General features: G+C 42.7%; 1 protein-coding gene across 1 annotated transcript in view; it reads left to right on the forward strand.

Annotated features, from left to right (window-relative positions):
* UNC13B (unc-13 homolog B) overlaps nucleotides 1–25,989 on the forward strand; it is a 209,332-nt gene that overhangs the window by 68,761 nt on the left and 114,582 nt on the right. Inside the window, exons 10-11 of the mRNA XM_046905963.1 lie at nucleotides 10,062–10,385; nucleotides 12,269–12,359. Of these exons, the coding sequence (XP_046761919.1) occupies nucleotides 10,062–10,385; nucleotides 12,269–12,359 (415 nt within the window). The remainder of the gene's footprint in view (nucleotides 1–10,061; nucleotides 10,386–12,268; nucleotides 12,360–25,989) is intronic.

Genomic DNA, 25,989 nt, shown 5'->3' on the forward strand with positions numbered 1-25,989 from the left:
AAGATGGAGAAGAAGAACAGGAGAGTAACTATGAAGAACTAGGAAAACTTCTAATAGAGGAGTTCTTAGAGAAGAGTCATAGAAGTAGAAGTTGGCAGGAAACAAACGTTAAAAAGATGCAAACTCTCTCAAAAAGGGAAAATTTCAATCACTGTGAAAAATCAAGATGTTGCCAAAATGTGTGTGTGGAGTCAGGATCTGTAGATGTCCCGAGATATCCTCAGGAGTATGATACAATAGATAGGAGAAGGAAGAAGAAACTGCGATACAACAGTCTTGAAGAGAGTGAACAAATGATCCTCCAAAGTAATGGAGGTCTGCAGTATCCTAGAGAGAAAAAAATATATTTCAATGGTGTGGCAACTAATTCTGAACTTCATGATGTTTTCCCAGTGTATGATAGAAAAGGAAAGTATACCAGCAGCTCTGAAAATAAGGAACAGTTGCCTGCTTATCCTATCCTGCGTCCATACAAAAATGGCTTAATGGTTAAAAGCGGCAAGTTGCCCAGCAAGCATGGAGTGAACCACGAGGGCTCACTTCATCTCAGTAATGGTGAAGATATGAAACATGCAGGGCTGTCAGATAATACTTTCATGCCGTTGGATATCCTTGAGGAATTTGACAGCAGTGCTTCTGATGAGTTTCAGTACTCACCTGTTTCAGATGATGAAACTGAAGAATTGGCTATTCTTTCACAAACATGGCATGATTCTGACATCAGCCATTTGAGGGACTTCACTGTTACTTACCCTGCAAATTCAGAGTCCCAGGCAAAGTCCAGCTGTGATAAAAAACACAGGACTAAAGGGAGCAAGCATGGTCATTCTATGCAAGACTTGACTCTGTCTCCCGTTGAAGAACCCAATGAGGAGTACGTAGACACGATGGATGAACTTCAGTGTCTTGTAGAAACAGTTTCAGAATATTTGGCTGAAAAGGAGGAAGAGATCAACAAATTTGCTACACTGCCAGAGATGAGAAAAAGCTCTGAGCGCACATCACTGAAGCAGGGTAGTGCTGATAATTTAGTAGAAACCAAGAAGTCTGAACAGACCAAACAACCTGCTGCAGAGGAGAGTACCAAGGGGAAATCTGAGTCCCTCCCAGACTTGTCAGGTGTGAAGAATACTGTGAATTCCCTATTCAGCTCTTTGACTGAAAAGGTGGGGTCAAGCACAAAGCAGCTCACAGCCTCTGTTGAAAAGCTTGTTTCTTCCACTCCAGAGAAGACAGAAGCCAGAACCTTATCTGAAAGTGGAATCTCAAATATGTTTTCTGGTAAGCCCAAAAGTGAGAGTGCATCCTCTGGAACAGCACCGGACAGTAAAGCTGACACTAAGTTCTCCATTCACTCTTTGCTACCATCCCAGGTGAGTGGTGATAAAAAAGCCCAGAATATAAACTCCAACAAGCAAGAAACCACAAAGGTGGACAGTAAGGCTTCCACACAGCAATCACATGAAACTACCACCAGCAGCCAGCAGAACCAGCATTCAGTTATGGATTCTGTTCTAGGCATGTTTAATCCTCTAAAGATCTTCTCTGAGAAGGAAGTGCCAAAACAAGAAGTTATAAAAGAGGAGCATGCCAAGGAGGAGAGCCATGATGTGAAAGCTGGTGAGGCAAACAGGAGTGAGAGATCATCTGGACAAACGGCAGCCAATATGGTTCCAGAGATACAGCTGAGTGAGAGTAGAAGCGAGGCAGGGGTGAACGCAAATAGTACTTCTGTGTCTTCCATCTTTGGCAGGCTCACAAATTCAGTCAGTTCTTTTAGTCTGAAAGCCAATTTTGATGGTCTCTTGGCTCCAAAGCAGCAGGATGTGCCACAAAAGCAGTCAGAACTGCATCATGTTACAAGTCAGGCAGATGCCGCTGTAAAAGAGGGTACACACACTGCCAGGGAGAAGCCTCCTCCAACTCACTTAGGGAATCAGCATACTACAGGTCATGAACTGGGAAAGGAGCAAAATAGAGGTAATGCAGAACTTCATTCAGAGCCTCGGGATCAGGGTACAGCATCTGAAAGCTTTTTCAGCCCACTCAAGAAGTCTTTCAGTCAGTTGTTGCTTCCTTCTGCTGAACCAGGGCAGAAAGAAAATGTGTCGGGGCTTTCTAAAGGCCACAAGTCTGAGGAGGATGTAAGACAAAACAGTTCAAATGAAGAACACTCGTTTCCTTTTACCAAGAAACTTCCTTTTTTTAGTGGGTTGAATTCTTCAGACAAGAAGGAACAAACGAAGGAGAAAGGCAGCTTTATTCCTTCATTATTTAAATTTTCCTCTGCAGAAAATCTAGCAACTTCCAAGGACCAAACAAGTCAGCAGAGTTCTGGTGATATTTCTTTGCATGAACCCAAAAGCAGTAAGTCACAAGAGGCTGTTTCATTGAAATCCAGCTCTGTTCCAAATTTATCAGAGCATAAGGAAGAATTTATGCAAAGGAAACACATTAATAAAGAATCTAGTGCCCAAGTAAACAGAAATAAACACCAGGAAAATGCCTCTGTTACCTGTAAGGATACAGAAAAGCTGCAGAGAACTAAGAGTGCTCAGGAAGAACCCAGACATTTAAAAGGAGGTTTAACAAGAGAAGGAGTAAATGCAGACTTAAATCACAGCTCGGCTGAATCCATCTCTTCAGATAGAGTGGCAGAAGCTGCAAATGTAGATGATAAGCAGAAGAAGCACACACTCGGTTTTCTTTCTGGATTTCTTCACATTTCTTCCAATGAAAACACAGCCAGTACTCAAGAGTTGATTGAGAAAAGTGAGAATGATGGCCAAAAAAGCATCTCTGGATTATTTTCTGGCTTATTTAAATTTGCTTCAAATGAAAATGTGTCTGAATGTAAGCAAGATAAGGTGAAATCAAACTCTTTAGGTTTCATGAAGCTTTTTGACAGAAGTGAGGATTCTAGCTCAGAGAAAAAACCTGTTGACTCAGCAGTAACTTCTGATACTGAGAGCAGCACTGTAGAAAAGCAGGAGTCCTCCAGCTTCTTGAAAAACATCCTGCCCAAACCAAAGGAGAAACTAGATAATGTGAAAATGATGGAATCTTCCAAAGCTACTGACCACCTGACCAGCACAAATGTAAACAACGCAGCTGTGTTCCCCGTTGCCCTAAATCCTGAAGCCAAGGTACAGGACTTATCTGGAAAGTCAGTAAATAATAGGCATGTCCCTTATCAGGATACAGAATCTAAAATTTTTCCAACCTTGTTAAATAAAGGATCAGATGAATTTCTTAATTTGACAAATAAAAAACACAATCTTACAGAGCAATACTCAGCATATCAGGAAACAAGAAGTCATTCTAGCTTTGAATGGGAATATGAACTGGGGGAACTTGTTGACTCTCATGAAATAGCACTGCCTGTTTACTACGTGTTAAATCAAAACACTGTTCTTCCCCCTCAGTTCTTGGACTGGCCCGAAAACGGTGTGGTAGTGAATCTCTGTAAAAAGGATGGAAATGCAAATGTGATGGATTGGCAGAGTAATGCCAATTTTGATGTACAGAGTTCGGATTTAAGTATGATGTCCTATGAGTCATTTGACCACTTAACGTTTCAAGATGTTTATTCAGAAGAAAATGATGCATGGACTACTAATTCTGTCAATGAAAATTATAGTAGCTTTCCACCATTTGAGAGAGACGGCAGTTATTCTTTTGAAGAGATGCCCATGGATTTAAGCTACTCCTCTGGCTGCGATGGAACTATGTGGACTCTAATCGACCAAGAGACTTTAAGTATAGACGAGAACTTTATGTGCTCATCCTATAGCCAAGACTATCAAGAGTGGCTGATGATGCTCGAGCAGGGTGTATGGTGGCCATCGGAAGATGGTGATTGTGGATACTACATGTACAGTGATAGCCAGTATGTGTATTCACTGCTTACTGATCCCACTGGGCAGTATGTCTATGTTTGTGCTCCTGAAACTTACTCTTACCCAGACTGCTGGGATTATAATTTTCAGATGGGTGCCATTCCAAGAGCTGTGCTGGAAGACAACACGGTTGCTGTTTGTGGTTTTAAAGTCCCTATTGGCAGCGAAGATGAGCTGTTTTGGTTTGCTGAAGAAGAGAGTTTAGATGATTATACAATGAATAAACCTCTGGATTTGTCAGTAGCTTTGCAGAGGAGCGATCAGTTAATGAACATGAACTTGGAGACGTTCTCACAGATGTTTGAAGAGTCTATTTACTCTCAGAGAGACCAGCCACTGGACTTCTCAGGTTACAAACTTCAAAAACTCAAAGTTGATTTCAGACCTGACAAGGAAACCCAGAATTATTCAGAGGAAACACCACTAACCCTTGATCTTAGAACACATTCTAGAGGGGCTTCTGATAAATCATTAAGTAAGGACATTCATGCCAACGAATTGGATAAGGCTGCCCCTGCAGCAACTGCTGGGGGTGGATCATCAGGATTCTTTGGTTTCCATCTGTTTCAGTCTTCTCCTAAAGCTGAAGAAACTGTGGCAACTACTGAACCAGCAGCAGAAGCAAAAAAGACTGAAGAAGATAAGAAAACACCAGTGAACAAAGTTACCTCTTTATTTTCTGCATTGGGTGGGCTGCTAGGAAAGTCTTCAGGACCTGACTCTGAGACAGCTGGGGATTCTTCCTTAAAGAGAACAGACACACAGTCAAAATCATCTGAAAACAAACCTGATGTTTTATCACTTCTACCGAATAGGAAATCAGATGAGGCGCAGGCAGGGCAAAAGTTTCCTGTTACATCAGAACTAAGAAGAGGTACTTCATCGGAACTTAATTCAGAAGCCGCTAGAAATGAAAAGCTGGAATTAAATCAGAATGAAAACACCCATGTTAAAAAAATAGGATTAACAAAATCTCCTTCTCAACTGAGCCAAACTGCTCCAGATGGCAAGCCCGTAAGAGAAGAACGACCTGTTAAAGCAAAGCTGGCTTCCAGGCATCTTGAACGGCATGTGGCTATTAATGAATCCAGTCAGTCACAGCCAAATCAGAGCCACCCAGCCCCTGAGCCTGAGGAAACGTTATTTAAAAGTGCTCTGAAACTGTTCAGTCTTGGAGAAGATTCTCCTGCGAGCTCAACGACCAACAAACCCCAAACTTCTGGATTTTTTGACTTCTTCAAAACACAAGTAAGCAAAGAACCACAGCCATCTCCAAATCTGGAAAGAAGTCAAAACGATAAACCAGAAAAGGCAATGCATCCAGAACAGAAGGAAGCTTCCAGCATCTCATCGTTGTTTGGATCCCTTGGAGATCTCTTCAAAGTGGAGGCTGTGTCTTCTCAACCAACCCCAAATGCTGCAACTCTGCCAAAAACCCATAGCAGAACTGTGGCAGAGTCAAGACAAAAAACTGAAAAGGCAGGTGGTCACCAGAGTGCCAGTATGCCGTGTCTGTCCTCCACTCCTAAGGAAGGAGTGGGAGCAAAAGGTGTGGACAGGCAGATCTCCACTAGCCCTAGCAGAAAAGCTAAGGAGGGCTCTCATGAGAATAAGACAGTACCTCCTGGAGATGCTGTAGGTCCCAAAGTAAGCCAGCTGACACAATCAGCTGTGCAGCAGAGCAGTGTGCCCACAGCTCCACCAGAGCCGCAAGGGGGAAACTGTGTAGGTGGCACAGTTAATCAGACAAAACCAAGGCCAGATCAGACTCCTAAAGAGTCAGGATTCAGTTTACCATTCAGCTTTTCTGATATCACTGCTTCAAAATCACAGCCAGCACAGCCAGCCAGTAGAAGCATATTCTCATTCTTCACTGGATCAGATGAACCCAAGCCTCCAACACCCACTGCTGCTCCTGCTGGTGCAAAGCAGCAAGAACCAGAGGGACTGTTTCATCTGCCTTCCTTCTTTTCCAGTGGTCCAACTACTGAGAAGACCACTCCTCAAAGAAGTACTAGCTTCGGTTTCTTCAGTTTGACATCCTTTTTGGATGAAAAGCCACAAACTGCACCACGACAGGAGTGTAATGCAAAACCAGCTAAACCAGTAAATTCTAAGTCATCTATGAAGCAAAGTATTTCCACTGACTCTGGTATCAGAACTACCAGGAAACAAGATGCAGACAATAAGAAGGAAGTGGATGATATTATTGCAGCAGTGACTGGCAAACAAATGATTAATAATGTCACTGTGACCGAAAAGATATCAGAAATGTCTGTGGAAAACACAGAAAGTGTTGCTGAGGTGGCTGAAGAAAGCAACTTAAAAAAGCTTCCGCACACTGATGACACTGCTGTGATCAATTCAGCTCCTTCTGATCCTTGCCTTCAGACTCCCGGTGTGCAGGAGCATTCCCAGGGCGAGCAGGCTATTTCCTTAGGGGCAGAAGAATATGCTCTGGGTAGCACAGGGAAGACAGACGCTGCTGCATTAGCTGTTGATAAAGAAGAGACATATTCTTCAGAAAAACAAATTTCTGAAAATAAAGATTATAGTCCAGCCATCAATGACAAAATGGATTCCTTGGATATAAAAGACTCAAATAGTACAAGTGGCACAAAGAATGAAGTGGTCTCTGAACAAGAATGTGCACAGTATGAGTTGCCAAAATATAAATTACCCGAACAAACTCCTGGAGACAGGTTACAACAAGCACAAGAGCTGCACTCTACTTCTAAAAGACCAGAGACCTCTAATTTGCAAAACAAACCTAAGGAACCCGAGGGTGATAAGTCCGTTCTGGATTCTTCAGTAGAGATTTTTTCAAGTTTCATGACAAAAATGAAACCACCCAAAACGTTGTCTGGTTTCTTTTCCCAGCCTCAAGCACCTGCACCTCCTGCTGCACAGAAAAAAAGCTCCTCCTTCTTCGGTTTCTCTTCCCTCCCAAGTGGTCCAGCACCAACTTTCACAAATGATCTGTTTGGCATCTTTAAAGGTCCAAAAGAAACTCCAAAAGAGATGCCTCCACAATCCACTCCTAAACCTCAAAGCAATAGAAGGAAAGACATTATTGAGTCTGTTCCAGCAAAAGACTCTAGGAAGGCAGAAGATACAACTGCAGCCAAAGAGTCTAAGAGAGATGCTGTAAGCTCTCTGAATCAGGATGTATTGCCTGCTTCAGAAGAAAACTCTACAAAAGAATCTTCCATGAAAAAAGAAAATGAAGAAAATAGGAGCTCAGAAACCTGTAAAGAGGAATCTTTGATGATCACTCCAGAAACAGTAGTTTGTAGTGAAAGTCAAGACCTGGATGCTCTGCAGCTGGCTGGTGATGCACAGCCCTCTGAAATGACAGATACTAAATCACAGGCATCTGATCTCAATAATGTAGTTGATACAAAGCAGACTGAGGCCACTGAACAGTCTGATGTAAATCCATGCCAACTGGATGTGCCTGTACACACAGTGGAGGAACAAGATGCTTCTACAGAAAAGGCAGCTGTTGACTTCCTTCATACTGGCTCTAGTGATGGGTGTGAACTGGAAATTGAAGCCCCACTCAATGGGACAGGCACAAACATTTCCCAGTTGAGTGAGAGTGCTACAGCTGAATCAGAGCCTGCTGTTATGGAGAACCAGAGTAATGCTGGTATTGGTCAGCCAGACACGAACAGTAGTAGCAGTATAGAACCCATGGCTCCAGCTGATGAGCCCAGTGTTCATCTGCCCCCTCTAGATGAAGAGAAAACAAAGGAGGTACAACAGCAAACTGCTGAACAAGAGAAACATCTGTCAGTTAATGAGATACACTTGGAAGAAATCCCTTCCACAGGTGACTTGCAGAAAGAGGGTAAGCCTGGTAACATTCCTTCAGATGCAAACAGCAGTAAAACAGTCTTTGAAATACCGAGCATGCCCAGTTTGCCAAAATTCAACTTCATGTCATCTGCTGATAGTGGAAGGCCGTTTGGGTCTTTCTTCTCTCAGCAGCCACCTTCTGTTAATAGAGCAGGGGCAGATCAGGGCCTCATGTCCAGCTTTAAGAAACTTTCTTCCACTCTGTTTGAAGGAGGCAGTGAAGAAAAGGTGAGTAAGCCAGATAGTGCCCAAGGAGCAGTATTTGGGAAAAAAATAGATTTCTCCTTTCCCTGGCATAAAGACAACAGGGAGACCTCTGCCAAAAAGGAACCACATGTACCACCACCACAGGCTTTGTCAAAACCAGATGACAAGGTGTTAGGAACAGTCAGTTCAGATGAATACTCAAAATCTGCAGTCTCAGATCAACTGACTGATGCAAATATAGAAGTAAACTTATCTTCAAGGCAGCCTGACACTGTAGACAATGAACTTTCTGAAGAACCATCTGGTGCAAGCACTGTTGATGATACATCCAACAAAGAGCTGGGAGAGAGGCTTGATAAAGTGTCTGAAGATCAGGAGAATGTGATTTCCAGTGAATTGCAGGAAGATCAAGCTGACAAGCCTGTACCAGACCAGCCTGAAGTGAAAGAAACTGAGCTTGACTCTGCTCCTCATGGAGCAACGCTTCATCCTAGCGCACAGCCTGCAGACCTGAGTAGTGTGGAACAACTGAATGAGAAAAGGCTAGTTACAAAAGACTTATAAATGGCCTCAGCTGTTTGACCATTTATAATGCAGTAGTGCAGCAGTAGATACTGACCTCAGTGTCTGATGTTAGTAGCTCAGTCCCATCTGTATTTGTTAAGTGTTTGTAGCATCACTGATAGCTGTCACAGGAGACGTGGTAAACCACCATCTCTAGTACTGCTGAAGCTCTTACATGATTTCCTAATCCCTTTCCACTCTTTTTTGTCTGTGTTATTGGATTTTGCATGTTCTTACACTCTGTCACACTGAATGAGGTGTTTTTAGTGCTGATTTCATGAGTCTTTCAGAAGTTTAATTCTTTGTGTTTTAATTGACTGTATACAGTCACTTTGCCTTCTTGTTTTGAGATTGTTACGTTGTGTTTGCTAGAAAAAATTAACAGTAGATAATATATTCAAAGGATTGAAACTTCAAAGTAAGGATTTTTAGAGAGAAATTTAACTAACTGCTAACATATTACAGATCCAGGTAGATTCATTTCACATTCCTGAAGCTTTTAAAGCATTTTCAGAGATGTCAGTGAAGGTATTCTAATACTTGCTCTTCCTAAAATCTCTGCAAAGGTTATTTCATGCAGTCAGGGAAGCTACGTAAGGAAAATACCAGTATTTCATGAGTCTGTATTCAGACTTGTCCGTGTTTTAAGTTACAATTGCCATCAGAAATCAAAGCAGAGACTTAGAAAATGTGCATCTGTGGGTGGTGTAAGTGAAAGTGATTGTGCATCTGATCTGACAGTTGCTCCACTGCACTCCCAGCACTTCCTGTCTGGCTTCCCATTCTCCTGACTGTGCAAGTGAGAGAAACAGCACTGCTGCTTAATTCTTGTACTGAAATATTTACTGTGGCTGAGCCATTGTTTTCCTGACTGCATGAGAAATTCGGAAATTTGCATCCACTGTAATTTGTGTGAGGATTCTGGGGATTCAGTCCTGGAAGTGGTGTCCTGAGTCACCGCTTGGTGATGGAGATCGCACCCCTGAGGTGGTGCTTTTTCATAAAGGAAATTCTTGGGAAAAATTTACAGGAATGAGGTTTGTGTCTCCCCTCTGTGAATAATTGCTCCACTTCCGTAAAAGATTTTAAGTTGATGGTCTTAACCTTAATCTTGATTTCAATGTATTTTACTATACGTGCATAATATTCTTAAATATAAACAAAGTTAACTGTATTTCTTATTAACAACTTAAACGGCCATTTTAAAGCTGAAATGAAACTGTAGCAGACAGTCACTTCCTCTCTGAATTTCCATGTTTCCATTCTAAATCTAAATGTGGTTATTAGAATACCTTCACTGGCTGTTTCTAGCTGACAGAGGATGAAAAAGTAAATAACTGGTTCTAGAAAGTGTATCATAACTCCATAACATACAGGGTCTGTGTGCTGGTGGGCTGCGTATAAGTAATCCTGCTGCCTACCAAAGTTTTGAAGCTCAGAAGTCTAGACTTAGTTCAGGGAACATAATCGTTACATGTGATTTCATAACATGTCTTGCTTTACCTGATGGACTTTCTTATTCTCTCATAGTCCTGCTGGCAGTAGTAGATATGGCTCCTCTTGTAATGTCAGCCAGGGAAGCTCTCACCTGAGTGAGCTGGATCATTCCCATGAAAGCGCCCATGGCTCTGAGCAAGATGATGAACATCAGGAACGAGAGTCAAATTACTCCCACCACAGTTTGGTCAGCTACCATAAGGACAGTCAGACATGGCTCAAGGAGCAAGAGGAGCCTCGCAGCAAAGGAGAGGAGGAGATCTCTGAGACAGAGGGGAAGCATGCAGATCATTCTACAGCTAAGTTACCCCTGGAACTTGACAAGTCCAAGGATGTTGATGCGGCAGCCCAAGTGAGGTAGGTGAAGTGCTCTGTTATTGAGATCTTTTCAACTGATGCAAAGAAGTTTCCTCTCTTTGTTGTTTCACGGAGCATATTACGTACTCTGTTCTTGCAGTCTTAGAACAAGCTTGATGTTGCTGATCTGTGAAACATCGTTACGTGTAAGACTAAAGAGACTAATATTAAACTGTGTTTTCTATGTTCTTGCTAATGAAACTCATTTGCTGTATTTTCTGTTTCATTTGATAAATGTAGTCTAGCCCAAGGATAGCTACTTCTATTGCTCATACGTGTTCAAAACCAAGAAGTACATCTAGTGATGGTTCAAGCTGCACTGCTTCCTTTCTTGTGTAGGAAGCAACCACAGCTAGTTACTGCTTGTGTAGTTTGTAGACTTACCGTATGAATCGATGTGTTTCTCTGACTCCTTATGCTGGCTTTTCTTGTTCTTACACTTTGATTTTACAAGCTGTTGACAGTATTGAAGAGAGCCCACAAAAACATTTCGGTGAAGTCTGGAAGAACTCTAGGCTATCTACAGGTTTTACAGGCATTTCAGATTCCACCACTTAGCTTTCAAACAGATTGCTTTTTCTTGAGATAATTAAGTCACTGGAACCCCCAGTGTGGGTATGGTTATATTTTCAAAAACATGAGGGATTATCTTCATCTGGTTAAAGTGGATGGATCAGTGAGATCCATGGAAAGATGTCTGCCTACCTGTGTCCTTTGGAGAATACTGTATGGGGAGTACGACTACATTGGTGTTACTGTGCTTATGTGAGAGAATTAACCACAGCAGTTCATGTGTAGGCAACTCTTACACTAAAGTTATAAAAAAGAAAACAAGGCTATAAAAAGTGTTGAGCTGTTCTTAAACTCTGACTCACTTTCTTCTTCTTATTACAGAGCAGCAGGAGACTTGTCCCAGAATGGCTGGCCTATATTTGCTTACATGGAGGGTTACAAGCTAATTTAGGCATCTAGTTTAGATATTACTGCATCACTAGCTTCCTTTCTCTCCACTGTGGCAACAGTTTGCTGTCTCCATGGAATTACTGTGAATTTAGCTCTGAACTGCAATCTCTGGAGTTGCACCTGGGCTAAATGAGTAGCATGGGTGCTTGTTGCTATCAGCTATGGTTTTTATACTGCCAACTGTGCCCGATCCATCTCAGAGTGATTGATGCCTCAGCAGCATACAAAGGAAGGAATACAATCAAAGGTCCATTGTATGGGTGTGGGGAGTATAAATTATGCAGTGGGGCACATTGCTGCCAGATGCATATGCCCTCTTCAAAAACTGTAGGAAAGAGCACCGTGAGAAAGGTGTAGAGATTGGGGGAAAAAAACAGCCCTGTTGCCTGTATTTCCATGGAGTAGGGTCTGTGAATTTGTAGCAGGGGGGGAGTGAATGGAAGGAGACAGTTGTTAGAAGGCACCTGCAACAGGCATGAGGATGGCAAATCTTTCATCTGCTTCTCTCATGAAGTTATGAAACCCATGTGCTGAATAGGTTTGATCAGCTATCTTGGACTGGTTTCCTGATGTTCTGACCAGTAACATCTTTCTCCTGGGCTATGTTTAATAATGAAAACATTTTAAACTAAGCTTTTATCTGCACGGATTTTCCACCAAAAGTCCAGGATTGTATCCTAGCTTACATCTTTCAACTCATCAGCTTCCTACACAGCTCTTTTACGTACAGAAACCTCTTGTATATAAGGAAATCTCTGCTTTAGCCTCTCACTTCCCATAGCATGTGCATAGCTGTGTTTGCTGGGAGCCTGTTGGTTACTTCAGCTTCTAGAGATGAAGCTGCAAATGCACTGTGTCATGCTGAATCTTCAATGTTACAGATGAGTATTTGCCATATAATGATTTTGTTTCTTGTTTAGGTACCACGGTGACAACGAACCACCACCATTTTCTCCAGCGAGAGCCCATTGGATTCGAGCCATTAACAAAGTTCGAATGCAGCTTCAAGAGGTAGGATGGAGAATTGCTTCACGCCTTCTTTGTCCTTCCAGTGTTTTAGATATGCGGCTGAAAGTTTCACTTCTTTTTTTCCTGTTACGATTCTGATGTTTTGCAGACAAAACACAGTCTCAAGTACTGTACAGGGCTGCAGCGTGATTTGATAGTGTTAGAGCTATTTAATTCTACCATCAGTTTGGTGTCTTTGTTTGGAACTAGAGGTGAATGATCAGAAAAGATGCAGAAGCAGAGAAATTAGCATCGAATTTGTGAACGGTAATAATAAAAGGTTTTGGGGGTAAATCATGGGTGTTCAGCCTTTTGGCTTGCCTGGGCTGCTCTGAGTGAAGAGGAATTGTCTAGGACCACATCTACAAAGGTTGCTCTGAAAGTACTGCTTCGTAATTATTTCCATGGAAACTGCAACTGATACAAAGAGCACAGGAACACTACTTAATGGAGCAAATTCTCTGCTACAAAATGCTCTTTTTCAACTCAGTCACTGCCATTAACTGTGTCTTTTCACCATTGATGAGTAAGAGCCTGCATGCTGCACTTGCAACGATCTGCACCAGCAGAGGTGACGCACTGCTGCTGTCACCACTGCTGAAACCCCCCCCCCCCACAGCCTCATTGTGCTCACATCCACTGATTGATCTCCATAAATGTTCAGCAAGTGTCAGTGGATGTCAGTGAGTGCCATTTTTTCCACATGATGGAATTCAGTGGCACCCTTTTTTTTTTAAACACACTCCCATGTCAGAAGCCATTTTGTCATGCCATCAAAAACATAGAACAAGTGGGATATGTGACCTGGTTTTTGTGAAACTAACACATCAGGCTGGTCTGATGGCAGTGACTGCAATTCTTGGTGAGGTCTCAAGGTGTTCGTCAGAGATCTTTGATGAAATTTAACTCTTTCTGTGCTTCATCCTTGAAAAGCCTGGCAAGTCTGCAGACGTTTTGCTGTTCACCGGGCTGTGTTTAGCCAGCATATCAAAGTCAATAAGCCTTTTGCCATAATTTGAGTTAGCACTGCACTGGGTGCCGTACCCGTGTTTCAGTGCAGGGAAGGTTAATGGTGCTCTGCTGTTGGTTGGTGCTGGGTGATGGGTGTGCACCCGGGGCTGCTGGGGCACAGCTGCTGCTGTGATGGCATGAGGCAGAGGCAGCTGCATTGCCAGCAGTGCTGGGCATCATGCTGCCAGCAGGTTGGGCTACAGTGCTCATGATGAACAGCTGAGAAAGAAGGCTGCTTCTCAAGGCAACTTGAGGATAGCTTGTTAGCTTGGTGGGAGTTATCTGTATTATTTGTCGTGTGAAAATGTTCCTTGGGAAGTTTTACATCAAATATTTTTATATATACTAACTGAAAGTGGGTGTATAATAACTTTTAGTATTTCCATCTCATGAAAGCAGCATTTAAAAATAAATAATCTTGATTTGGGAAGTCAAAAGGAAAAGGTTGTGACATTTTCTTCAACAGCACAAATACTCTTGTTGTAGAAAACAGCGATTAATCCCTCAAAAGTTTCATGGCTTTTTTTTTAAGTAATAAAAATCTTTTGCTTTTATCTATCTGCGTGCTCACAGAAAGAGAACATATGGTGTGTTCATGTTCTGTAGATGATAAACTATTGCCTGCTACCCAAAGTGCAGAGTTAATGTAATCCATTTGGGAATACTGCTTTTTTATATTGATTTTCTCCTTGATTTGTTTTTGTAAGAAATAATGTTACAGTGTGTATCTGTCAGTGGCAGAACAACTTCTGTACTGGATCTTTTGCAAATTCTGGGGAAGGCAGGGTTTTTGTTCGGGAAAGTTCCTGAAGTGCTGTAGTAGGTATGGCTTTTCCCTTGGCTCATCTGGACTGTAAATTCTTTCCTGACTAACAATTGCTGTGCTTAGTTTGTTTGAGTGAATTTAGATCAGAATGGTCAGCGGGGCATTGAAATTTAAGATACTACCAGCATCCATGAGAAAAGAGAACTTTTGTTGCTTCGTAGGTCACGCAGGCAAAAAAGTTCAGTTCTGTGCCAGTGCAGGAAGATGTGCACAAGTGTACTAGAAAGGACAAGAGGTTCAGTCGTACCTCTCCCTAAACATCTTTTTGTCCATGGGGGGAGGATCCATGGGGTAGTTCAACATCAATCAGAAGTTCGTATTTCTGCTGAAATTAAAGTAACTCATGCTTTGAGATTACTATTAGCAGAAACACTGTTTTAGCTGTGACAGAAAAATGTCTCCATTGGCTTTGTGTTGACTGCTCCTAAAAAACTACTGATCTGAGCTGTCACTGAAACAAAAACCAGAAGTACTGAAACATTCCAGCAGCTTGCTCCAGGCTTTAGCTGTCTTTACCATGCAAAGGCTTTTCTTAACCTCTGCTTTAGGTTGTGCTTTCTCCATGTAAATCCATTTCTCATGAGTATGACAAGCAGTAAAGGAGCAGAACAGATTATAGTCCTCTCTGAAATAGTGAAAGGCTGCCCCAAGGAGAGAACCAAGCCCCACCTGCTCATCTTGTATTTGGTAATGGACTCTTTCAGCCTTTTCTTGTCATTTGTTTAGGCCGTCTCTAAACAGCCCTTGTATTTTTTTCTTCCATTTTTTTTTCTGAAGTGTGGTGTCCGAAGGTGAACGTAGAAATCCAGCTGAGAGCCAGCTGTTATGCATTATGGAGCAAGGAAGACTTTGTGGTCCAGGCTGTGATCCTGATATCCCAGTACATCAGGTGTCCTGCTCTGGTCGTGTCTTTTTGTCACAGACTAACACTGCTGATGCATACTTAGCCTCTTATGCTTTCTAGAGCTCAGACCCCTTTTGCAGAAGGGGCTTTGTCAGTTTTTCCCTAGCCTATATCTGTGTTGGACTTGATCTGTAAATCACAAAAATATGAGAAAAAACTTCACAGTGAGGGTGACAGAACACTGGAATGGGCTGCCCAGGGAGGTTGTGGGGTCTCCTTCTCTGGAGATACTCAAAACCCACCTGGATGCATTCCTGTGTGACCTGGTGCAGGTGTTCCTGCTCCAGCAGGGGGATTGGACTGGATGATCTTTTGAGGTCCCTTCCAATCCCTGACATTCTGTGGTTCCGTATATAGCTTGGCACTTGTTCTTTCAGATTTTTTTCCACTCCTTAAACTCAGTGCTGTCTATCCTTCTGTAGTCTGTTATGCCTACAAATCCTTCAGGTCGTATGTGAAAAAGCTGTGCAGTACTCGGGCTTGCAGGCTGTGTGCTATCAGAGCAGGGGGCTACCTTGCTTCATGCGTTGAGTTTGGCTGCCCCAAATCTAATTTTTCCAACGTGTTTGTACCTATTTAGCAGTTTCACTCAGACCTCAGGGTGTAAAACTTCCTCTTCCTTTCTACTACCCCTTGGATTAGTTTACATTGTCACAGATGGAAGTTAAATGCATTTGACACAACTCTATTCAAGGTGAAGCCATCCTCCCTGTTACATCTCTCCTTTTTATGTTGCAAGAGATTTGTTCCATTCTTTAATTCCCAGAAAGGGAAAAAAAGTCAGGCTAGCTCTTTCATAATTATCTAGGTCCACCTCTTCCTATCTTTTTAAGCGTAAGTGCCTGCTGTGCCCTTTTCCAGTTTTTAAGTGCATCGCCTGTTTTTCAAGCTCTTAGCACTCAGTGATTTGACTGTCTTGCAGCGTAGTGACCTGAGGACTTATCAGGGCCATCTGACTCAGAAATAACGACCTGTCATGCTTCCACATTTGTTTTCCTTTACTGCACTCTCTTTCCTAACTTGCTAAACTTCTTTTTCTTTCCCGCTAAAAAAATAAATAAACCAAACCCAACAGCATTTTAATTTTATTGGCTGTCTGGCTGCATTTGTTCCTGTTAGTGAAGGCCTGAAACAATTAAGGTGTCCAATGTTCCAGATGCCACCTGATGATGGCTTTCCCTTTCTCCAAGTAGTAGCCGTGGTGGTTTGGGTCATACCGTGTGTTCACTGCAGTTTAATTTTGTACTTTTGTCCTTTTGATTTTTTTTCCATCTGCATTCCTGTTCATCCGTGCAGACTTCCTCAGGACGATACCTGTAGTTCAGGGTGGAAACCCCTGAAGAACTTGTGGTGCGTTTGAACTGGTTTCTCAGTGCACCTCCTTTCCTTCCCCGACTCCTGAGGTAGCTCATGATTCATGTCTGTTAACACTGTTTTGTTAACAGCTTCCTAACTCCTTTCTCTTCACACATGTTCCAGCTACAGATTTTCTGAGTTTAGTTGCAGTTTTAAATTACACAGTGTTCATCTTGCTTGCCTCAGTCCTTACCTTCCAAGGTACCAGGAAAACTGTCACAGTTTTCTCAGATTTGTTTGCATCCTCAGCTCATTTCTGTGTCTGTCATTTCTCTTAAGCCTAGAATTGCTGCTTTGCTAGTTGCCTTCTGCACCTTACGCATCGTCAGCTCATTTCTGCATCTTGTTTGGAAGTCATTGGTACAAACGCAGACTATCCAGATAGGTATCAGGATTTTAAAGGTCCCTGTGATAATAGCCTAATGTGTCAGGTGATTCTCTTGGTAATTAGAAAAGGTCTTGCCTCATTTATCTGATCACCATATTAACATTTTTCCATCTTCTGTCATTACCTAGATGCTTTCAAGAGGACTATCTCCCTATTTTCTTCCAGCTGCTGCTTCAGCCCTTAATGTTCAAAGTGGTGCCTCCAGCTCTTTTCTTTGTTCATCTCCCTCAATGCTTGATGCTATTTCATATTAATACTCGCGGAGCTGCAGCTCTCAAGTATTGGATTCCTCAAACGTTAAGCTACAGAAATGATTCTTACGGCTCTTAATTGTTAATGGTCCTGATGAAATGTGAAATAAAAACCACGCCATCAGTTTCCACATGGGACATGATTATAAATCTCCTGAGCAACTCAGCCTCCTACCTGGGAAAAGATTAATATTCATGTGAATAATGTACATACATCCTACAGCACCGTGAGTCAGAGAAATGTAGTATTTTAATTAGGACTTGACAGTTACAGAATAGCCCAGAAATTTGTAACTACGCTTATTGAAAAAGCTTCGTGGTAGCATGCTTAGTTTTCTTATTTTCTGCTGTTTTGCTACTTCTCCTTCTGTGTTTCTGAAGAGGAAACTTAATTATGCCAAAATCAAACTAGGATTTTCAGCCCTGGGAGGAATGACTCAGTAATTCTCACCTTCACACTTAGAACTTTGGTCTACAAAGACGGATTAGCTGATAGCTTTTCTGCTGCAGTTTGTGGGAGCTTCTTTTCCAGGAGTGCAACAAACACGTGGCTTTTGCATTTTCAACTTGCAGCCCTTCTTAACTGAAATGGCCTTCAGCTAGGGATGCGGCCCTTTGACTTTTAAACTCATTTGACCCCGAGTTCTGTGTAATACAGAGGAATTGGTGGGCTGGAGAAGAAGGAAGAGTCAGGCAAACCATCAAATTGCATCTCTTGCCAATACTTTCAGCACTTAGAAATATTGCAGGAGGGTGTGTAAGCGGGAATTTTATCCGCTTTATACAGAGTTGGTTTATAGAGGAAAAAAAAGAAGTGTATTATTTTCCCCTTTTATGTCAGATTAAATGCATCAATTTACTTGTTTCTGTTTCAAAACCGAAGTCATCAGAGCAGTATTTCTACTTTGGCTTTTCTTCCTACAGATGTCATTTCATACCAATCATTTTGCTGTTGATCTCCCCACATGTGAATCCAAGCCCTCTTAGCAGCAAAGCTGCGTGGTACAGTAGCCCAGGTGGCCCATGGAGGAAACACCTGCCTTGAGCAAATAACAAGGAGATTGGTAACCATCCCTCTGCACCTCTTAGGAGCTGTGCAGTCCGTGCAGTAGTTTACTTTCAACATTTTATTCCCCTAACGCTTTGTTGCCAAGGTGTCTTTTTATCAGTCCTGTGAAGATGAGTAAGCTCTGCATTTTCAAAGCCTCCCACACAGTGACAAAGAAGCAAACTGAAGCACTGTCTACTCTTCCAGAGAGTTACCAGAAACTTCTCTTTACACAAAGAAGCTACACCTCCAGTTAGAGGTCTGCCTTCTTTTTTACCTGTGGTATTTATGAAGGTTATCTTTAGCTTTCAGCAGTATCAGCATGGCAGATCGTAGGTCGCAGTGCTTTGGAGGTGGCTGTTACTGCACTGGAGAGGAGAGCAGCTCTGTGTTTGTAAGGTGTGAGTGAAAGATCTGCTGGCTGCAGTGCACACTGATGTGATGAAGGTGTGCTTGCAATGGCTGTCACATGCTTTCCATGTATCTTATCTATAAAATGGCTTTCAGACTCCTTAGAGACTACACAGCAGTCATTATTCAGAAAGCATTTAAATACAAAAGTAGTGGCAACCTCCTAGCATCTCCCCATGCTCTGATCTTCCTTCCACCTATTGCATCTCACTTTGCACGCTGGCAAATCTTGTGGAATCTCCCAAAGCCCTTGTTGGCTTATCCAAGGCAGCTTTTACTGCAAGGTGATTCCCTGCTGCTTTAACAACCTGTGTCTGCTGTCTCTTAGCTGCTTCCCTCTCAAGGAAGGTTTGGCTGACTTGTTCTGGTCAAAGAAGAGAAACATTCCTTCATCTCCTAGTGTCTTAAATAAGATGTCTGCACATCTGTTTGGAGTAGAATGTATGTTTCTTTAGCATTTCTAAGATTCTCTGCAACCTACTATCATTTTCAGCCTGCTTTACTTTCAGTGTTATAGCAAACAGTTGTTTGTGTGCATGCACACAAAAACAGTGTTGTGCCTTCATTAATGCTGCTGTTATGATTTTGAGCAGATTTTTGATAATCTTATTACCAGTAGGAAAAATCAGAAGGGTTGCCCTTTTTAGAATAATTGCACTAAAATTAAGATAAATGCACCTCTTGTGCAGTACCATGCTGGTCAGAAATGCTCTTCATAATGACCACAGCAGCTAGAAGTCTGTTTAGTTGCTAACCAGATTTTCTGTGAGCTTCTGCTAGCATATCAATGCAGTAATGCTCCACTTGCATTCAGTTTTGCTAAAATACAATTTGGGTGTTGAAGGCCTGTGTTCACTGGGACACAGCGACATCTGTCCCCTTCAGTGGAAGCAGAGTTCCCACTTGCTGGCTAGATAGGAGTGCATAATCACTGTTCCTGGCATGCTATCTTACTTTGTAATTGAAAGCCTCCTGTGGACTTGCAAGACCCAGAGTTAATGTCCATGAGAAGCCAAAAAACCTGACTTGTTCTTTCTTTTCCCAATCTGTGGTACTGTTCAGGACTAAAGCTTTGCTTTTCTAGTTTTGTACTGTAAACTCCACACATCTACAAGTCAAAATAACTGTCAGGTCTTTAAAGGGAAATCCATGTGCATTTTACTTCTCTCCCAGTGATTATTCCATTGACGTTAGCAAGAAAAGGAGGATGTTTGAGCAACATTTAGGATATATTTAGAAGCACTGGATGCTCCACAACGAGATACCATTTACTTTGTGCACTGCACATTAAGCTTAAGTAATCAGATTTCCCTGAACAATGTGCTCCTGTCCTGTGACTTACAAGGTCACACATGCAAATACTGGATTCAGGCAATGCAGAGATTTGAACCTAGGCTTTCCACATTTTACAGCAATGCACTGAGTGCTAAGCTGTAACTCTTGTTTAGGCAGTGCCTCTCCCCTGGCTCTCCCTTCTCTGTTTAGACATCCTGTGCCTCAGAAATACACCCTTAGACACTCATCAGAATCCTGTGGTACAGGGCTTGATTCTGACAAGATGGTGTTTTCTGAAGGAAAAGGTGTTTGTCTCACATTCCTTCCCCTCCACTGGGATTGTACTGCTGCTGAGCGGAGATCAAGATGAGTGGCAGCAATGAGTTGGCAATGTGGATGACTGACCTTACGTCTCGTGCTGTACCTAGGTTCTCAATTAGACAGTGTGCCCAGAAACACTGCCTTTTCGTGTCTAGCATCATTTTGCTCAATTTGATCGCAGGAATTTCTGTGTTGGTCTGAAACAAGTGACGTCTGGAGATGACAAAAGAAACTCTCTGCTGTGCACTGAGCATCTCAGAACCAGGATGAACTACAGTAAGTGTTTTTTTCCCCTGCCTGCTGCTGTCCAGTTTGCATTCAGGTCTGTATCAGTACTTCTCCAAATCGTTCACTGAGCAAGAGCTTTTCTTTTCCCAGGACTTGGTGCAGCAGTTGTCGGAAACCTTCAGGAAAAATGGAACCCCTGTCTGTTTGGACAGTGAACAAAGTCCACTTAACAGCATAGCAGTGCCTGAAGATTGAGTACTGAAAGTCTTAGAACTGAGACAGCCATTACCACTACGTGCAAAACTTCCCTCTTTACTCCTTGTTTTGGGCATTTAGAGACAGAAGGATTTATAGCAGTGTGCTCTTGTTGACAGAGGTTTGTGTCTAATGCGGGATGTGGCACAGGAGCCTGCAGCATCCTGGCCACCTTGACCTGCACTTACATGTGCTGCTAAGCAGTGAAAGTGGAGATATTCATCTAGCATTGGAGGAAGTCAGTTCCTCCTGCTCAGAATAGGGGTGCAAAGGGAGAGGTGGGTGGGGGACTCCTACCTGCCACATATGCAACTATTAAAAATAGCATTGGCTGTTGGGAGAGCCAGACTTCACACTCTTATTTTTAAGGCTCTGTGTGGGAGGAGGGGATATTTCCCAGTGTTGTGTATTTCTGAAACAATCTGTACAAGAAATGCTGCACTGGAGAAATAGCAGTGGGCTTTGGCTTACAAAGCATAAGTCTTGAGGTAAAGATGAGCTCAACAGGACTGGCTGAGAACATCGTTAAAGAGGCATTAACTATTACTGCAATGTCAGCAAATGCTTTGAATAGTATCATAATGTCATAGAAAAAGGCAATAGATCAGAAAATGAGTGTAGTACATAATGATTTTCTCTTTTCCTGTAGTTTTCCTTTCACTTTTGCCTTGTTTTGCAACCTTCATGGTTATACAACTTGTATAGATGTGGGGCAGGGTTGCTGTGCACACTTCTGAGCGAGTTTTTGGAACTGTGTAAGGACTGTTGTAATGGAAATCCTCTAGCACTGAGCACTTGGATTTAACTAAGATGATTACTTTTCTCTTTTTTTATTCTCCCTATTGCAAAATCATCATCTACAGGTCAAAATACTATATATATGCTTAATGCTCGCCTGAAGACATCAGGACTCTAGTTCTAGATGGTGTTTAGTATGTAAATAGAGAAATAGAGTAACTTTTTTTTTCCCCAACACGTCAGTGCCAATGATTTGTTGAATTCAAGCCACACAAAGGTCTTGTGATACAGCAAATAAATGCTGTCTGTTGGAAGATAACTCTTCTCTAGATGATATGCATCAGATTTCTATGCATCTAGATATTGTAGCATCCAAACAGGCTTTTTAACCTGTATCCTGGCCACCACCAAGTTGTTTACTGTGTGCTTATATTCAGAGTCTGAACAATATTGTGACACTGTGGCGGACTGATCAGATGAGCCCAGTCTGGTTCAGGCTGTAAATTCATTTCCATTTCTGTGAAGCGTAATCATGGGCACTTTAAAAAAGGGTTCCATGCTGGTTCCCCTTTGGTTTCATTTGAAACCTGTACACGGTAAAGCTGCAAGAAGCCTGAATGTTAATTTACTGGGGAGCTGTAGGTGTTGCACCTCCTGCTGTATGGGGGGCCTTGTGCCTTTGGGTTGTAGTGTGTAGTACAGGTGGGCAGCCGTGCTCTTCTTCGGCATGTTGGAGCATCCTGGTGACATGGGGGGATCATGGTTAAGCCCTTAAAAGCATCGAAGTCTCACCTGGCTGTGTTTCCATAATATTCCTGAGATAATGGCATGCAAAAAAGGCAGCAAGTGATGCGGAGAAGCTGAGGGAGAGGGGACACTGGGGCAGTGAGGGGAGGGGAGGGGAGGGGAGGTGCTGAGGACGTGAGCTGGGAGCAGGCAAGCACGGCTCAGTGAGCAGAGCAGGCTGGGAGTGGGGAGTGGATGTTGCTGCCATGTGCTAATAGAGCAGGGGAGTAAATATTGGCGAGTGAACAGCTATTTAAGCTAAAGGTTAATGTTAGTGCAGGAACAGAAGGGTATAAGCTGGTTATGAACAAACCCAGGCTAGGACTCAGAAAGCGATTCTTCTAATCGTTAATGAACAGCTTCCAAGTGGGTTTCTTTGCCCTTTCTGTTCCTAATGAATCTAAAAATGGTTCTGTTTACAAAAGCTACTATATGACAATTGCCTGTGGGAGCAAAGAATGAGAATTCGCCATCCAAGAAGCCTCAAAGTAGGCTGTGAGAAATGTCCACGGAACCGCAGCCTCCGTAACTATTTTTCGTAGCGCAGCCTCCCCGCGTTCGCGCTGCCCACCTGCCTTTGCTGTGCTGCCTTGTGGGACCCCGTGGGCTTCAGAGCATGACCAGCAGTGCGTGGGAGAGGTATTTGCAAAGTAGGGACCATCACTGAAATGAAATTGTGAACATCATCTTGCAGCCCCTCGTAGAGGGTGACTTTTCCATGTGTTTGCGCAGAACGCGTTGCGGATGCTAGACAGCGAGAGGGGTTCTTCAAGAGCAGTGCTTATTAGTGTCTCATGCTTGGTAATGAACCTGTCAGAGATATAATTTTGTTTTCTGACAAATGCTTAAGTAGTAGCAGTTTCAGAAGATACATTGTGGTGTATAAACATTTTTGTCCATAAAGAGATTTTTTGTACTTCCCATGGGATTTCAGTTGCTTATTTATAGAGTAAGTTGCAATTGAACCCATGCTCATTAGGAGTTTTTAAATGGTAATGCTAGAAGATTATTTTTTAGGGCAGCTTGAAAAGCAACAGAGAATACCAGAACACATCTGTGATGCGTACCAAGGAGGGAATAATAGAGCTATCCATCTAGAAGGGAATTCGGATTTAGCCTTGGCCTGATTTATCTCTTTAGTCCCACCTTGGCCACTGCTGTAAGTGAATTTCACGTATTCTCGTGTGTGACAAAAAATACATCACTTCGTGTAAGAGATGAGTTTTACTTTTGCCATGTTTCCATCTGGTTTTTATTCTTGTTGGTGAGCCAGTATTCACCTTGTCTTTCAAGATAACGCACATTTTTGAGAAACTGTTGTTCAGAAACTGAGAATGCTAAATTTTACTGCAAATTATTTCAATTTTTCTATTTTTATTCAGCATATCTTGTTAGCACAGCAGCCTGAAATGCACGCCTGTGTTTTTGTGGTATCTCATAAAGGTTCTTGAAGGATCCAGTTTTGTCTACACAAATACCTGTAGATGCCTGGAGTATTCACTCTGGATTTTGTTATGCCTAATTTAAGGGACTTAATTTCCAGCATGTACTGTGTCTTCATATTTGTGTGACACAGATACATGTTACTCATCCTAATTAAGCCACTCTATTTTTAGCTCGCAGTAGTAAGTAATATCTAGTTAATATGCAGTTATTATATTTCTCCTCCTGTCTTTGAATCCACTTCTCTTCAGGTTTGGTGAAGGTGGCTTCAGTGATCTGAGACCACAGAGCAGAGTCGGGTACGGGAATGGTCCTCCAGCCTCCCAGCTCAGTATTTGTCTGACTGTCCTCCCCATCGCAGCCTTGATAAAGGGCTTAATTGGCCTCTGAGTCATTTAACTTCAGTCTGCTACGTATGCAAGTTTTGGTTTGTGGTGCCATTATTTTCCCCTTTCAGAGTCTTTCTAAATCTAGATATTCTCACTTTTTTGCATTGATTTTCCTCCCTTTCCCATGCCTCTTCCTGATAATGGGAGTGGACTGGCTGGGCTTCCAGACCAGCATTTAGGCCCATTTTGCAGAGCCTGTCAAATGCCTTTACTGGAGACGTGGAAGCTGTGTCTGGGCTCATTAATACCAGTGTGATTGCTGGAGTCAGCTTTGTCACATCTACAGTGTGACAGTGTCCCTTTTTCTTGTTCAGTGCACACGCTAACAGCGTCCTCAGAGTCTGACTGAGACATGTATGTGGCTCATAACAAGTATTTATAGAGTATTTTGGTTCATTAATCAACTGCTGTCTTCTGCAGGGAATATAAATGTACAAAATTATTCATACCTACAGAGAAAGTCATATTATTTGAGGCAGCAGTCATTAAGGTAAAGGCAGTGCAAAGATTCTTTCCATGCTTTCTGAAAATTGGTGCATCGGTAGCTTACAGGGAGGAAAGTGCAGCGAAAAAAGCAATTTGGGTCAGCAGAAGTAGCTGGTTATTGCTCCGAGTTGTTATTAGCTGTTCTGCCACACGGGTGCAAGCCATGTAGTGGTGGCTTTAGAGAAGGGGTTTTCCCATTGCCTCTCCCAGTGATCCATTACTTCATTTCTGGTTGTATGACTTCAGATGCTGGAAGTGAACCGTTGTAACAGCAGCTGAAGTCCTGGAAGCCAGAGTGCATAGAGTGTGATGTGCTCCAAACTTAACTACTCTGAAAAATCTTTGTTATTTTGAAATGATGTCTAAACAGGTCTTGACCAGTCTCTGCCCTCATTCTTCAGTTCTAATGGGGACATTTTCACTTTGTGGGAGTCCTATGAAAACATCAGATGTCTAAATTAATCAAATAACGTGGTGAAGAGTGAAACAAGCACTCCTTAATCCACTGCATGCAACAGTGTTGACGCGGTAGGGCACGGCTGCAGTTTAATTCGTAACACTTGCGGTCATTCACTGAGCAATGCAAAGGAAACAAATAGTTTGTTGCTCAAAGAGCAGCAGGACACCCTCTTGAGAAGGGGAGAAAGGGCTTTGCCTCCGGCCAGAATGCTCACAGAGTGCTACCGTGTAGGAAAGGTTGAGTAGAACTAAATAGTAAGAAGAAAATCGGGCCCGGAAATAATGTGGGAGGGAAAAAAAATAGCTAAGCACAGAGAAAGGGGCTGAGCTGCTGTGGCCATATCCTCTTCTGTTGGACCTACGTTCTGCAGAGGGCACAAGCAGTTCTGTCAGAGAACTTTTCCACTGAACACAGGTGGGACAGAAAGCTTGAGTGTCTGAAGCACGCTGTGGTGTGGCAGACAGCTGGGCTGCCACGTACACCAGCTGTGGGGAATAACACTTCATCCCTTATCACCAGGACAGTGGTCCCCGAGGGCTGACAGTGCTCAGCTGACACCAGGGGCTGTTCTGACAGCAGGCACACAGATGCCTGTTAGCTGGTGTGTGTGTTACTGTGTGGTTTTCTACCTGAGACAGGTGGTGGAATGATGTAACCGAGGGGCAGTAAACGTCAGACCTGGGTGGTATCCTCAGGGAATGAGACCATTTTCCTCCAAAGCATCTCTGATCACCACTTGTTGAAAGCTTCTGGGAGATCTGGTATCTCCCCTAGACAGTCCATGCTGATTCACAATTTAAAGCTTTTCCAGGTGTCTAGCCTAGCTTTGCTCTGCTGCAAGATAAGCCTGCTGTTTCTCTGTCTGCATTTATGATAGAAATATGTACCAGTTTACATCTCTCATGCTTGCCTCAACTGCTTCACGCCTGAAGGCTGTTATGTCTGCTTGAGGTCTACGTTTCAAATCATCTGCCGCCTTTCCTTCCCAGGTTTCCTGATCAAAAAAGCAATTACAACTTCGAGAGTATAATTCCGGGTTTTTCCACCTCCAGCTCAT

This window comes from Gallus gallus, chromosome Z, assembly GCF_016699485.2.
Source record: "Gallus gallus isolate bGalGal1 chromosome Z, bGalGal1.mat.broiler.GRCg7b, whole genome shotgun sequence".
NCBI lineage: Eukaryota > Metazoa > Chordata > Aves > Galliformes > Phasianidae > Gallus > Gallus gallus.